This window comes from Populus trichocarpa, chromosome 13, assembly GCF_000002775.5.
Source record: "Populus trichocarpa isolate Nisqually-1 chromosome 13, P.trichocarpa_v4.1, whole genome shotgun sequence".
Classification (NCBI taxonomy): Eukaryota; Viridiplantae; Streptophyta; class Magnoliopsida; order Malpighiales; family Salicaceae; genus Populus; species Populus trichocarpa.
The window spans coordinates 1639315-1652970 of NC_037297.2; the positions used below are offsets into that span (position 1 = coordinate 1639315).

Sequence of the window (13656 nt, forward strand, 5' to 3'; positions counted from 1 at the left end):
AAATTTGGTTTATGCCATTGCTTAAGAAATCGGCATTATCAGCTCCAACTAGGGATAGAAGTCAAACATATGTATTGATTGAGCTAATGAGTATAGAAGTGAAAATGGTGCAAAAGGTTCCAATCTTTTTCTGCTACAATATTGACAATGACTTCTCCTTAGAAAATACAAAAGAAGGGACGAATGAAGTACACAAAAGACCTTCAGACTTCAGTACTCACGAGCAAGAGAGGGATAGATAGTGGAATTCTCTGTCAGCCTAGGCAACGTGACCTCCTAGGAAGGGAAACTTAACCCTCTCTTATGCATTCTTGCACCACACATTATCATTCCCATCTCTCTCTCTCTCTCTCTCTCTCTCTCATTTTTCTTTCTTGCTCTTTGTGCTCATGGAACCTAGCACCACTGGTGAACCTGCAAAGTCACATGGAAACCATACCAATAAGCATCATAGCTTGCATTCTCAACTCCATGATCACCATCATGGCATCCTCTCTTCCACCTCTATCCTTATAATCATCATATCAGCTATTTCTGTTGTTCTAGTTCTCACAATCTTTCTTATTATAGCAATGCTAAGAAGACTCAAATCTTCTAAGAATAGAGGCAGTTGCAGAGACTTGAGCAGTTGCAACACTAGCAAGTTCGTTGCTCATACCAACATAAGCTTCACTTCAAGCCCAGGTAATTGCTCCATGTCAAAGTTCTTACTATGATTTTTATTCATTTTGATTTTCATTGTGTTTGGAATGTAAATTTTCAACATCTAATCTTCAAGACCATTTTATTTATCTCTAGTCATCTTAAAATGTGAATTACCTGGTTCATGCATATTTTCTCTTGTGCTGTGTATGTTTGGAAACATGGCAGATGTTAACGGTGGATGTCTATATGGAAGCAATTTGGGTCATAAGCCTCCAAGTAAACACAAAGGAGTCCAAGTTTTCACATACAAAGAGCTTGAGATTGCCACAAACAAATTCAGCGCATCAAATGTGATAGGGAATGGAGGGTATGGAGTGGTGTATAGAGGTACCCTAAGTGATGGGACTGTGGCTGCAATTAAGATGCTCCATAGAGAAGGGAAGCAAGGAGAGCGGGCATTCAGGGTAGAGGCAAGTGACTTCATTTATTAACTGTTGGCCCCATCTGGCCTCTCTTCTTGGTCTGTTATCTTCCTGTTTCCCCAATCTCTATATTTGCCATTAAAGTTTAATGACCTAAGAGGCTTAAAGTCAAAACTTCAAATGCTCAAATGGGGTTGCAAAGTCAATAAGAATTTAAGAGAAAAGTTGCTTGTAGAACTTGAAATACATGCATAAATATTTCTATCTATCAAGGTACCTACTCATATGTATTGAATGCTACCAAGCCTTGCACATGGGGTGTGATACATTGTGCCATTTTCTATCTCCATATTGCAGGTAGATTTGCTAAGCAGGTTGCACTCACCATACCTGGTGGAACTACTTGGTTATTGTGCTGACCAAAACCATAGGCTCTTAATATTTGAATTTATGCATAATGGTAGTCTTCAACACCATCTCCATCACAAGCAATATCGACCTTTGGAATGGGGGACACGATTGAGGATAGCCCTTGGTTGTGCTAGGGCCCTGGAGTTCCTTCATGAGCATACTATCCCGGCGGTTATCCATCGTGACCTCAAGTGTAGTAACATTTTACTAGACCAAGATTTTAGGGCTAAGGTTTCTGATTTCGGATTGGCTAAGATGGGTTCGGACAGGATCAACGGTCAGAATTCGACGCGTGTTCTGGGGACCACTGGTTATCTAGCACCAGAGTGAGTGATCCATCATCTGTCCCGCATCTCATTTTTAATGAAAAAACAATACCAATGCAATGTCAATTGTCATATAAGATTGCACATGGGCAATGAAATTTCCCATAAGGCAGCATGTCATTTTCTTCATCTTCTGACTGTTATGGAAAGCAAAAGGTCATGCTCAAAAGACAATTTTACATTAGGTTTTTAATTAGTTTCACTGCCAAGTTTATTGATACCACATATCTTGGGATAGCATCAAATGATTTCATCAACCAACAAGTTAAAAATTGCACTTGAAAGTAATTAGTTGGTTCTGAAGCTCCTTGTGTTAATGCTTGATTATTTTCTGTCATGTTTAGGTATGCTTCAACTGGCAAGCTTACCACAAAATCAGATGTATACAGCTACGGAGTTGTTCTTTTACAGATCTTAACTGGTCGTATACCGATTGATACCAAGCGGCCCTCCGGTGAACATGTTCTTGTCTCCTGGGTTAGTTCACCAACCATTTATCCACTGTAAAAAATGCACTAGCTAGCTATGATAGATAAGTAGTGAGGACTTTCCAAGTTTGTTAGCTACAAATTCCTGAGTTCCTGTTATTATATGAATTCGCAGGCTCTTCCACGGCTAACTAACAGAGATAAGGTAATGGAAATGGTTGATCCAGCATTGCAAGGCCAGTATTTAATGAAGGATTTGATTCAGGTTGCCTCCTAGTTCTAATCCTTTCAGCATCTTGACGTATCCCTAAAGCTAAAACTTCCAACTAAATTGGTGAACGCTGTTGTTTTCTCACAGGTAGCTGCTATTGCAGCAGTGTGCGTGCAACCAGAAGCAGATTATCGGCCTTTAATGACAGATGTTGTTCAGTCACTCGTCCCTCTGGTCAAGAACCTCTCTTCTGTATCTTCCACTGGTTCCTCTAGATTTATGAATCAGTCAAGTCCAAGGCCTATGTAGATTTTACTGTAATAAAGACTAATAAAAGGAACTCCTACCACTTGTATCAAAAATCAAAGCTTTGAATTTGGAAATTGATGTTTTGTTTGGCATTTAAAGTCACCAATAGGCACGTGAGATTCAAACCAAATATGGTTTCAGACCTCATATTATAGGCACCCTAAACTCCAGTTTTCAGCTTAAAGATCTTTGTCTCTATCGAAATCTAAGAAAGCACTGACTTTTCACGCTTGGGTTGAAACCGGACAGATGTGAAGAAATTCCGTAAATCATCTCTTTGTTGTGCTCGAATCTCCAAGCGCAGGCAAGTCAGCTAGCGGGAAATGAAAGCTAGAGTATAGGATTTGCTCTGTGATATCCCAACGGGAAGTTGAGAGGGTAGGTAAGAAAGAGAGATGGGGATATCAGACAGCAGTGAAGCAGACTGGTATATGGGTTTCAGTGAGCCAACGATGCGGCCCCAGGTCAGTCCGCCCTGGAAGGAAGTAACTGAAAGGCCCTGGAAAACTTCGAAGCTTATGGGGCCTCCTCTTGGTTGCCATTCCATCACTGGAGTTTGAATAGATTAGTGGGGGAATAGGATGCTCTACAGTGATGACCCCAGCTGCTGAAGCAGTTGATCCACTCAGATCGTTTGATTTCATGCTGACCAGGCAATGAGAATTAAGGAGGTTAGTGATAGGACTAGTTTCCGCTTATGCGGGTGCTGTAGCTAATACACGAGTACGAGACGAAGCCAGTTGCAGTCCCAAGGGAGAGTCGACTCTTCTTTTTATTAGCCTTCGGCTTCTTAGCCTGCTTTCTTAACTCTATACCTCTACTTCTCCCCAAGGCCTTTGGTCGCCTTGCTTTTCACCTTCAGCTTCTTTCCCGGTCTCAGAGCCTAGTCTTTTAGCCCTGGTTTGCTCATCTCCCTTTACTACTACTCTTGCAGTTCCTCGTGGACCAGACAAGGCAATATATCATACAGATTATAGTGAATAAGGGAGTCTTCGAAAGTAGACATTATGCACTTAGTTAAACCATAATCTCAGTGAAGGCCCCTCTGGATCCAACTTTCTGGATCAAACTAGTGATAGAAAAGAACAAGGAAAAGAAGCAACGTGTCATTTGGCAGTGTGTTAACATCATTTATGTTTTTGGTTCAAATTCAAAGCAATGAATCTTCGGGTAATGTGTCGTATTTGCGTGACAATATGGTGCATTACAAATCGGGTAATGGAGAATAACTGCTCTCTCTAGCTAGGTATATAGGTTACAAAAAGAAAGTTGACATGGGAAACAATAGCTTGTGAAAGAAAGAGGGGGGTCCAAATTAAGCGTGAGAAATTACAAGTGAAAATTGTAAATGCAGCCTCCAAAAAGGAGGTTTCAGATAGAACAAAATTGGGGGTGGCACCACCAATACAACTCCCATGTGAGTGTATTAAATGGAAGCAAAAGGGGCATGATCTTGAAGAGAAAGACTCGAAGGGTCGGAAGCTGCCTAGAAACATGGCAAATACATATACAGTTGCACATTACCATTGTATGATAATGTTAATGAGCTTCAACTTATTCATAAAAGCTAGCAGTAAAGTTCAATGTTACAGATAGTCCATCATTGTCGCTTATGGAAAATGCAAAACAGATTCAACTTGTGCATAGATTTTACCTCTCAAGTCATTGTCCCCGACACAATCCAAAATTGTACTGTGTTTAATTTGAGCAATTGACCCTTCCATCTATCAAGATAGAATGTCTTCCGGTTATCAATGAACTAATCATCACATCCAGATTTGCTTCACCTAATATGGGTAGGTCCATGCGAAAAAAGTAACTTCAGAAACTACTTCCTCTCTTTTATCCATACAAATCAAGTAAAACCTTCACGCTCTCCAATATGTAAGACAACGTGCTTGCAGCGGTTCCTGTTGAGATGGAAAAGCACCCTTAATTTACATCAATTAACATTTTTCAGGACAGCCAAAACTGTATCAGGAGGCCTTGAAAGCAGAAACTAACAATATTCTCCTGATAAAAACTCGAATACAAAACTTGCCAGTTTTTTGTGCCCAATCTGCGGGTATCATTCAAGGGAACTTGTTGCATGAACATTTCATCTGTGGTCATTTTGCAGCATAAAAAAGAGAAGGAAATTAAATACTGCATTGCATTTTTCTTTTGGAGAGTGGAAGTCAATTGTCAACAGGCACAGAATCATTCTAATTCTATGAAATCTACATGTATACAGATGAAGTTGCACTTTAACCTCAAGAACTTATTCTAATCCCCAGATCAAAGTCACAAGTTAGAAAAAAGTTGGTTAAGAATATTAACCTTCTTCGTAAACTTTCTGTCTAATTAAGATCTACTTCATCCACCACTAATAATGTAGATCAGACAACAACTGCATCTCCAACCTTTTTCTTTAATAAAGAAACATGAAAAATAGGATGCATTGAACTACCATCTATAAGCCACAACTCCAATCCTTTTAATGATTTGATAGGGACTATAATATGCAAACATGATTATATATGTGTTCTCTTAATGATCCTGTAGCTCCCACTACAATCCTCTTTTTATACCTTACAATTTTGTCTTCATATGTATAGTTTGAATATTTATTAGCATCAATAATCTTATTAGTGACAATATCATGTATTGTAACATCATTTTTGTAGGAATTCTGTATTACAGATGATGAATCATACTAATCTTTTTAAAAATTAAACATATCTAATATAATTAAAAAATAATTGATATATACACCTTTTATATATATGTATTATCTTATATGTATAGTTTGATTTTTTAAATTATTTTTTTAAAATAATATTATTTTAATTAAAAAAATAATTGTTAACCCATTTAATTTATAATTTAAGGATTAGTTTAATAACTATAATAGAGTGTAATAAGAGGCGGAGCTGAGATTATATATTATTTAAAAGGAGACAAAACTCTAGATATAATTTATTATTAGAAAACTTATCTATTTAAAATAAAAAATATTATTATACCGTCCTATATTTAAACACTAAATAATAAAAAAATCTAAAATCTTTTACAGGACCCGAACCTCTACTTGCCTCCTCTAATTCCGCCCCTAAGTGTAATGGTTCCATAAGCGGCATTGCATTCTACAGAACAAAAACAAACATACAATCTTATAATATGTAAGAATGTCACAAGAAAAATAAACAATTGATATGAGGTTTTCCTAAGCAATGTCTTGTTTCTATGTGATTTGCAGGAGTCAATTAGCAATGGCCATGACCCTTTTGTGTTTCTAAGGACTGTGACTGTTCCTTTTCGTTGGGTAAAAACATTGCTTAAGTATGATCAGCTCAAGAATATTTGGGAATTGGCAAGATGAGTTTATGAGATAATTACTTGTTAGAAGAGACACAAATCACTCACATCTAAAGTGAAATTCACAAGAAGTGCTTCAAGGGTTAAGTTGTGCATAATTGTGGTATAAAAATACTTTTCAAAAGTATTTTTTTTATTTGAAAATAAATTTAAATGATATTTTTAGAATTTTTTATTTTTAACACCAACCTATCAATATAATAAAAAATACTAAAAAATAAATTAATTTAATATTTTTTTTGAAGTGATTGTATTTTGAAAACACACCAAAAAATAAATAAATTACTGCACTCTCGTAATACTTTTTAAAGTTTTGACACGATGATTGAAAATTTGAAATTAAAGATAAGCCGCTGGTTATTTGAAACGGAAAAAAAAAGAAAAGAGTTTGATTATCATATTTTTAAGTGGTAAAAGTGTATTTGATATTGTGATGTAAAATATATTTTTTATATTAGTGTAAAATATTTTATTAAAAATATTAAAAAAAATATAAATATAATATTTTTTTAAATAAAAAACATTTTAATAGACACTTAAATACAATAAAAAAAACTAATTAAGAACGAATTACATTGGTTGCACACAAATATGAGGCAGCACAACCGATCACCCTCAGTTATGAATGACAATTGTTTATAATCTCCATGATTAGAACATTAGATACATCATACGAAATTTGTTTGGGATTGTAGTAGCGGTTGTGATTTAAAATATTTTTTTAAAAAAATATATTAAAATAATATTTTTTTTATTTTTTAAAAATTATTTTGAGATAGTAGATCAAAACAATATAAAATTATCAAAAAATAACTTTTAATAAAAAAATTAAATTTTAAAAAACATGATTTTAACAAGTAGAAACTTGGCTAGGATCCAACAATCTCTGACCAAGTAGCTGCAGGCTGAAGCTCTCGATGGCTTTGATGATAACTTTAGTCGTTCGTGATAACAGAGGGAGATGCTCAGCACTTGGCCAATTGACAGTAATATTGAACGAGGGCCATGCATAGTGAGTAGCGCAGAATCCTTTGTCGTTTCATTGCCCAAAAAGTATTTTAGTTCGGTCAAGTAAAAGGAGCAGGAAGTTTCTAATTTAAGCTCTTAATGCAGGCCACCAAAGATGCTAAAAAGGGAAGGAAAATTGTAAGAACCTAAGAGGATATGAGTCTTTCCTCTCAAAATCCAAAATCTCCTTAATAAAAGCAGAAAGAAACAGTGTCCAACGAGGAACTTGCAAGTTCTGGTGCGATTAATTCTGTGACCAATCCATTCATCAATCTCCCGTGAGCATATCCCCACTTCATGAGAACAATTAGACCGTTTAGAATCAATTCTTTATTTGAAAGTTGAAAGTTGAAAATTCAATTTAATCATAGTATTTAATTGAGTTTAATTTATCACATTCAATTAATAAATAAATTTATATTTAATTATGTTCTTTAAAATCTCTAAAAAATATAGATATATAGATATAATTTATCTTCTTTATGTAATAAATAAGATATATTATTTTTAGTGATTAAATTTTATTTAAAATTTAATTCTTAACGTGAATGAATTGCACATGGAAGCTAGGATTGTATTCACGTGTGGTCGTAAAATTGCAAAAGAAAAATTCTGAGGGGTAACTCAATTGGTCAAGCTTTTAATTTGCTCCTTAATAATCATGAGTTCGAGTCTTTTCAGGATCACTGGAAACTTATATGATCGTTAGTTTCAGGCCTGTAAAATTAGTCTAGGTATACAAAAGATATCTGAACATCCACATTAATTAAAAAAAAATAATTTGCTAAAAGAGTTACTGATTTTGATACTCCTAACCCATTATACACAATCTTCACTCGACTCTCCATGAATATGTTGTGGCATCACTGCCGATGAACCTTACCCTCCACCGGCAAAACATTTCCAGGAACATTCATTCATTTTCTTGAATGATAGACCAACAAAATTGGACTTCCCTCGCTCAGCTTAATAATGGTCAGAACTAGCAAGCAATATCACTTTTGATTCTTTGACAAATGCTCCACAATTGGGGAAAAAAAATGAAAGTCCTTTTTCTCAAATTGACCTGACCTATTCCATGTTGATGATCTTATATTAAATTACATTAATCACAAAAAATAAATAAAAAATACACATCTTACAAATGTTGACAAAGTCAAAAAAAGAAAAAGAAAATTAATAGGAGCATCCTAAAGCTTTGGACAAGCAAGATCACCCTTCTAAACCGGTGGTCTGCTAGATTCACCTCCGTCTGATCCACCGAGTCTAGACGAACCCCCTTGGTTTTCACTAGCAGCCACCACTTTTGGTGACCTAACCGACGATGAGGCTCTCGATAGAAACGACGACGCTCTTGCTAAGAATGACGGGTTCCTACCAAAAACCCACCGGTCTGACCTCGGTTCTAGGTCCAATTTCTCAAGTCTCTTATAATTTAACACCTTTCTTGAACTCCCTTCACCAACTCCGGTCCTATAACCCTTCCTTGAACTTCCTTGTCTAGGCAGCACCACCATACTCGTAGACCGGTTTAACTTCCGGTTCATCACCTGTTTCCTAACCTCAACCGGCAATCTCAAAGTAAAGCGATCGGTGTTCTCTCCCGGTTGAACCAAAGAATGCCCGGTCGAATGTGACCGAGGAAACCTCGGTGGCCTACCCGATCTTGACCCACGTGTCCGGTTCCTATTCAAAGTTTTATTCACATTCACACTCACGTCGTCAGGCTCAGGTCCAACCACTTGCACTTCCACATTAGCATTCCCGTTTTCTGGCTCGATCCCAAGGGCGCCGTTTTGGGCCTCGAGGTCCAACTCGGGGCTGTGCAATTCACTGAGTTGGGATACCGGGTCGGCGGGTTTGGTCAAATCAGCTCTACAAACAGGACAGGTAGTGTGAGACTCCAGCCAAGTATCAATGCAATCAGGATGAAAGACGTGGTCACAATTCGGAATCAAACGCAGCGTTTCATCGTCTTCGAATTCGTTTAAACAAACGGCGCATTCTAACGCGCCGTTACCAATCTTCAAGCCTTTCACAACCGAGTAGATTAAAGTCGGAAACGTCTCGATAACGCCAGGATCAAGCCCACGCGATGCGGCGGCCCGTCGAGAGAGTCCGACTACACCCAATGCCCTGATACTCCCGTTTGCGCTGGCTTCGTTGCAGTGGCGGATGTAGATTGAGAAGAAGCCCATGGAGAAGAGAGCAGCTACCAAAACGACAATGATAATCGCCATCGACGGTGTCACCTGCGCGTAGTTGTTGTACATTCCCCTGTCGTTCGAGCTGTTGTTTTGCGAAACGACACCGCAAGGAGTTGCAAGGAAGAAGAGAATCAAGAGAGGAAGGATCCTGTGTATGAACGTGTAAGAATCCATGATGGCAGAAATCGAACAACCTTTTAAAAAAAAGACAAAATTGTGATTTTCGGACAGGAGCGATGTAGTTCAGTTGAGTTCAGTTTAGGTGGTGTTTTTTTTTCAGGGGTGTTGTGGTTGCTAAAGTGCGCCGGGGAAGGCACGAGGTGAGGTGTAGTAATGAAGATGATGGGGGCCTTGTAAAATAGGGATGGGGTGGAAGTTGGAACAGAAGAGCGAAGACTGTAAAGAAAGTGGGGTCCATTGATTTGTTTGATCTGTGGTGGCGGTGAGGTAAGTGCTTGGGTCAGAGTGAGCCCACGTGGACTAGCTTAGAAGGTTCCAAAGAAATTATTGGATGAGTGTTACTCGAAGAGGTAGTATCTGAGATGATTATGTTAAATTATTTTTTAAAGTTTTTTTATTTAAAAATATATTAAAATAATAGTTTTTATTTTTAAAATTTTATTTTAATATTAAAAAATTATTTAAAATCATAAAAACAAATTAATTTAAAGTAAACAAAATTTAAAAACACTTTTTGAACTAAACAAAACACCTTCCAACCCGATATAATACATGACATGATAATTTATTAATTTAAAATATAATAGAATTATTTTTAAATTTTTTTTAAGATATTAACTTGATTATTCAGTTTTATTTTAAATTAATTTAAATATTAACTCGATTAAATTAAATAATTAATAATTGTATTTTTCTGGTCTGAGTGAAATTTGATAAAGTATTGTGCATGGAGTATTCTTTTTTTTTTTTTTTGTAACCATCTACTATGTATTAAAAAAATACGTCGTGTCTAATGCCCAAATTTTCTTTTGATTACTCTTTATTTGCTAGTTATTAATTTGCCTTAACACCCTTTGAAAAAAAACAATAGACATATATGAAATGAATATGATTGCACTTCAAAAATCATTATTTATTTGAGTTTTATTAATTAATTTATGGATGTACTCATGAGTCATGCAACTTTTTCTTTTTTTCTTGATAATTCTCGTGGAGTAACCAGACATGCCACAATAAAATTTTTGTTAGCATGTTAAAAGCCCCTCCGATTTTTTATTTTTTTATATAGTTTTTTTCTCAATTTTTTTTATTTATATTTTGATTGATACCCTTCTCTTTTTTATTTTATTTAGAAAATATTTTTTAAATGATAATTTTTTTGTTATACATGTAATTTTTTTAAATTTTTTCTGATTCATCTATAATTGTTTTTTAATTTTTTGTATAGATGAATTTTAGTTTTTAAAATAAAAAAATTATTTTCAGATAATAATTCTAATATGTACAATCTTGCATAATGTTTTTTCTCCTTTTATTTTATTTAATAAATTTAATTTATTTCTCTATTTCTATTATTATATGCTTGAATAAAATAAATTATTTTAATAAATAAATTTAGCAAACACAACTGGATAGATCTCCCGGCTTACCAGATTAAATATTTTAATCTACATCTATTTTTTATTTTTTTTATTTTTTTAGTTATTGTTTATGAGTCTTTTATTTATTTATATATAAACATGATTTATTTGATTACATGTATGGATAAACATTTTTATTTTCACTTAAAATTAAAACATGTTGAAGAAGTCTGTGTATACAAATTTCTTATTTAAAAAAAAATTAACCTACCGTGAAGCACCAGTCAAATAAACATGTGTATGTACGTATATTTAGAAAAAATATGTGACTTTAACAACTTTATTACATTGAACTAAAGGTCGGTAAAGCTTTAAAATAAGACACATAAGTTATTATTCAAGATTTTCTTTATTTTTCTTGTTATATTTGAATTTATTTTTTTATTTAAATTAGAAATTTAATTTAATTATAATTTTACTAATTAAGATGTTTTTCTTGTATTTAAACAACCTTGTTCACTATTTTTTTATGGAAGTTTATTGAATTAATTTTTTTTGAATATATCGAAGTTTTCTCTAACCACAAGGCTATGGTTACAACCCATAACTATAAATAAATAGAGAGAAAACTCTAAGGTTTTATGAAAAAAAATTAATTTAATTTAATTGTTAACATTTATAAGAATTTGTTTAGTTTAGGAATCTTAATACCTTATCTTGGGTTTAAACTTTATAGTTTTTGAAGGTCAATAAAACTTAAAAAAAAAAACTCAAGAATTTTTTTATTTTTCTTGTTGTATTTAAATTTATTTTTCTATTTAAATTAAAAATTTTAATTTAATTAAAATTTTACTAATTAAAATATTTTGTTTTGTATTTATACAACATTGTAAGCTATTTTTCATGGAAGTTTATTGAATTAAAGATTTTTTTTTTGAATATATCTACGCTATACGATATATTAAAAATCTGTTGCGATATTCATACAAACATTTCTATTTTATTTTTTCCGGATTATATACGTAGCCAACATTTGAATTTCAAGATTACAGTATGCATCGTGTCATCTGCAATTTCAGTGAAAATCCTTGTAATACGAAGTCTTTAAACTATTTAATTAATTAGGCGAAGTCTTTAAATAAAAGAGTCAACTAGATGACATGTAGTTCAACAAACATTACTTGGCCGAAATTCTATACCATGTTGCGAGTTGACTCAACGATATAATTACGGATCCTAAACCGAGTGAAACAATTTGAAATAATATTGGATAATCTTTTTTCTATCTTGTAGATCAAGAATGTGATTCTTGAACGACAAGATATCATAGTCAAGAGGTCTGGAGGCTCCTTAATTAGAGTGGTCACAAGGAATATGTAGGCATAAAGACTTAAATCTGTATCTCATATTGAATTCAAACATTAATGGGAGCTTCATAGCCAAGGCCGCCATTGTTGGGCCACTTGGGTGATTATCGTCTTTATGATTTGGATTGTTTACTGTCCATTTGACAATTTCAGCCACCTACAAGCAAGCTTCTTCTTCTTCTTTCCTGGAAAAGATTACTGTGTGCATGCTTTTCTTTGGGTTGCAGTGGCTATGAGGAAGGGTCTAGGACCCAGAACAAAACAAGAGACAAAAACTATCCCATCATTCTAAATTCACATCTTCAATTCCTCCATAATCTCTAGTTAGGGATCAGCATGCTTTGCCAAAAAAAAAAAAAAAAAAACTCTATACTTTAGTACTCCAATGGCTGCGCTTTCCAGCCACTTCAATGTCAAACATATTCTTAATTAGTCATTCATGTAGATATTTTCTCAATTTCAAGGATAAATGTTCAGTTTCATAGATAAGGTTGCACGGATTTCTTTTAATTAATCCTCAACTTGTTCTTCTTCATTTTAGCTATAAAGTTATTCTAGGAACAATTTGGAATAGAATACAATAAAATCTCTTTCTTTTTCAATGTGGAATATAATTTTCTTTGTCTTTACCTAATATTCAAGCTATTATAACAAATACTCCACAAGCAATGCAGGAATCTTTAATTTGGAACGATCATATATGGTTGAAATGTTTGCAATTATGCTCGACAAAACACAAGATGTGCTCCTCTTCAATCACAAAACTGAGAAATGTTTTTTTTTATGTGGGTATCTAGATTAATTTACAAACATCTTGATTAATTTCATGAATTTTAAAATTAACAATTATATAAATTTTTAATAATTGTGATTTAATTTGATAAATTTTAGAAAATAAACTTGAAACCAACTAGTTGAATTCTAATAAAATCTTTAATTTAATATAATGATGCCTACTTCCTTGAAAGCTCTTAAAGTAGACCTACGTACTCTATCTTTATCTTTTTTTTAATGGTTATCCTTTCTTCCATTGAATTTTGAGGCAAAGAGAAAAGTACACGAAATAATCTGCACTGCACATATAAAACTGAGGCAGTCTTGAATTAGAAATGTTGATGGAGATTCTGGCATCTGGCTTCATAACGTGTAAATAAAGTGTATTTATGTTTTAAAAATATATATATTTATTTTTTTCTCAATTTCAAATTAATATTTTTATATATTTTAATTTGCTGATGATAAAAATAATTTATAAAAAATTACAAATATATTATTTTAATATATTTACCAGCAAAACATATTTTAAAAAGGAATTACTTTCAAACACTATCCTATAGAGATTGATAGCTCATTCACGATGCCACCATACTGTAAAATGCCTTCCTTGAAGAATAAACATTCGTGCCTAAACTACTCGTTATTCT

The 13656-nt window shown here is 33.7% G+C and overlaps 2 protein-coding genes across 2 annotated transcripts; one reads left to right on the top strand and one right to left on the bottom strand.

Moving 5' to 3' along the window:
- Positions 1–223: 223 nt before the first annotated feature.
- LOC7473302 (probable serine/threonine-protein kinase PBL7) lies at positions 224–2826 on the top strand. The gene is made up of 6 exons (XM_052446256.1): positions 224–684; positions 871–1119; positions 1429–1804; positions 2149–2281; positions 2408–2497; positions 2591–2826. The coding sequence occupies exons 1-6, from the start codon at positions 390–392 to the stop codon at positions 2750–2752; spliced, it is 1305 nt and encodes a 434-aa protein (XP_052302216.1). The 5' UTR covers positions 224–389; the 3' UTR covers positions 2753–2826.
- Positions 2827–8144: 5318 nt separating this feature from the next.
- On the bottom strand, positions 8145–9659 carry LOC7473303 (E3 ubiquitin-protein ligase ATL6). Its single transcript, XM_002319525.4, has one exon. It carries the CDS (start codon positions 9496–9498, stop codon positions 8338–8340), a length of 1161 nt encoding a protein of 386 aa, XP_002319561.3. The 5' UTR covers positions 9499–9659; the 3' UTR covers positions 8145–8337.
- Between the last annotated feature and the right edge of the window lie 3997 nt (positions 9660–13656).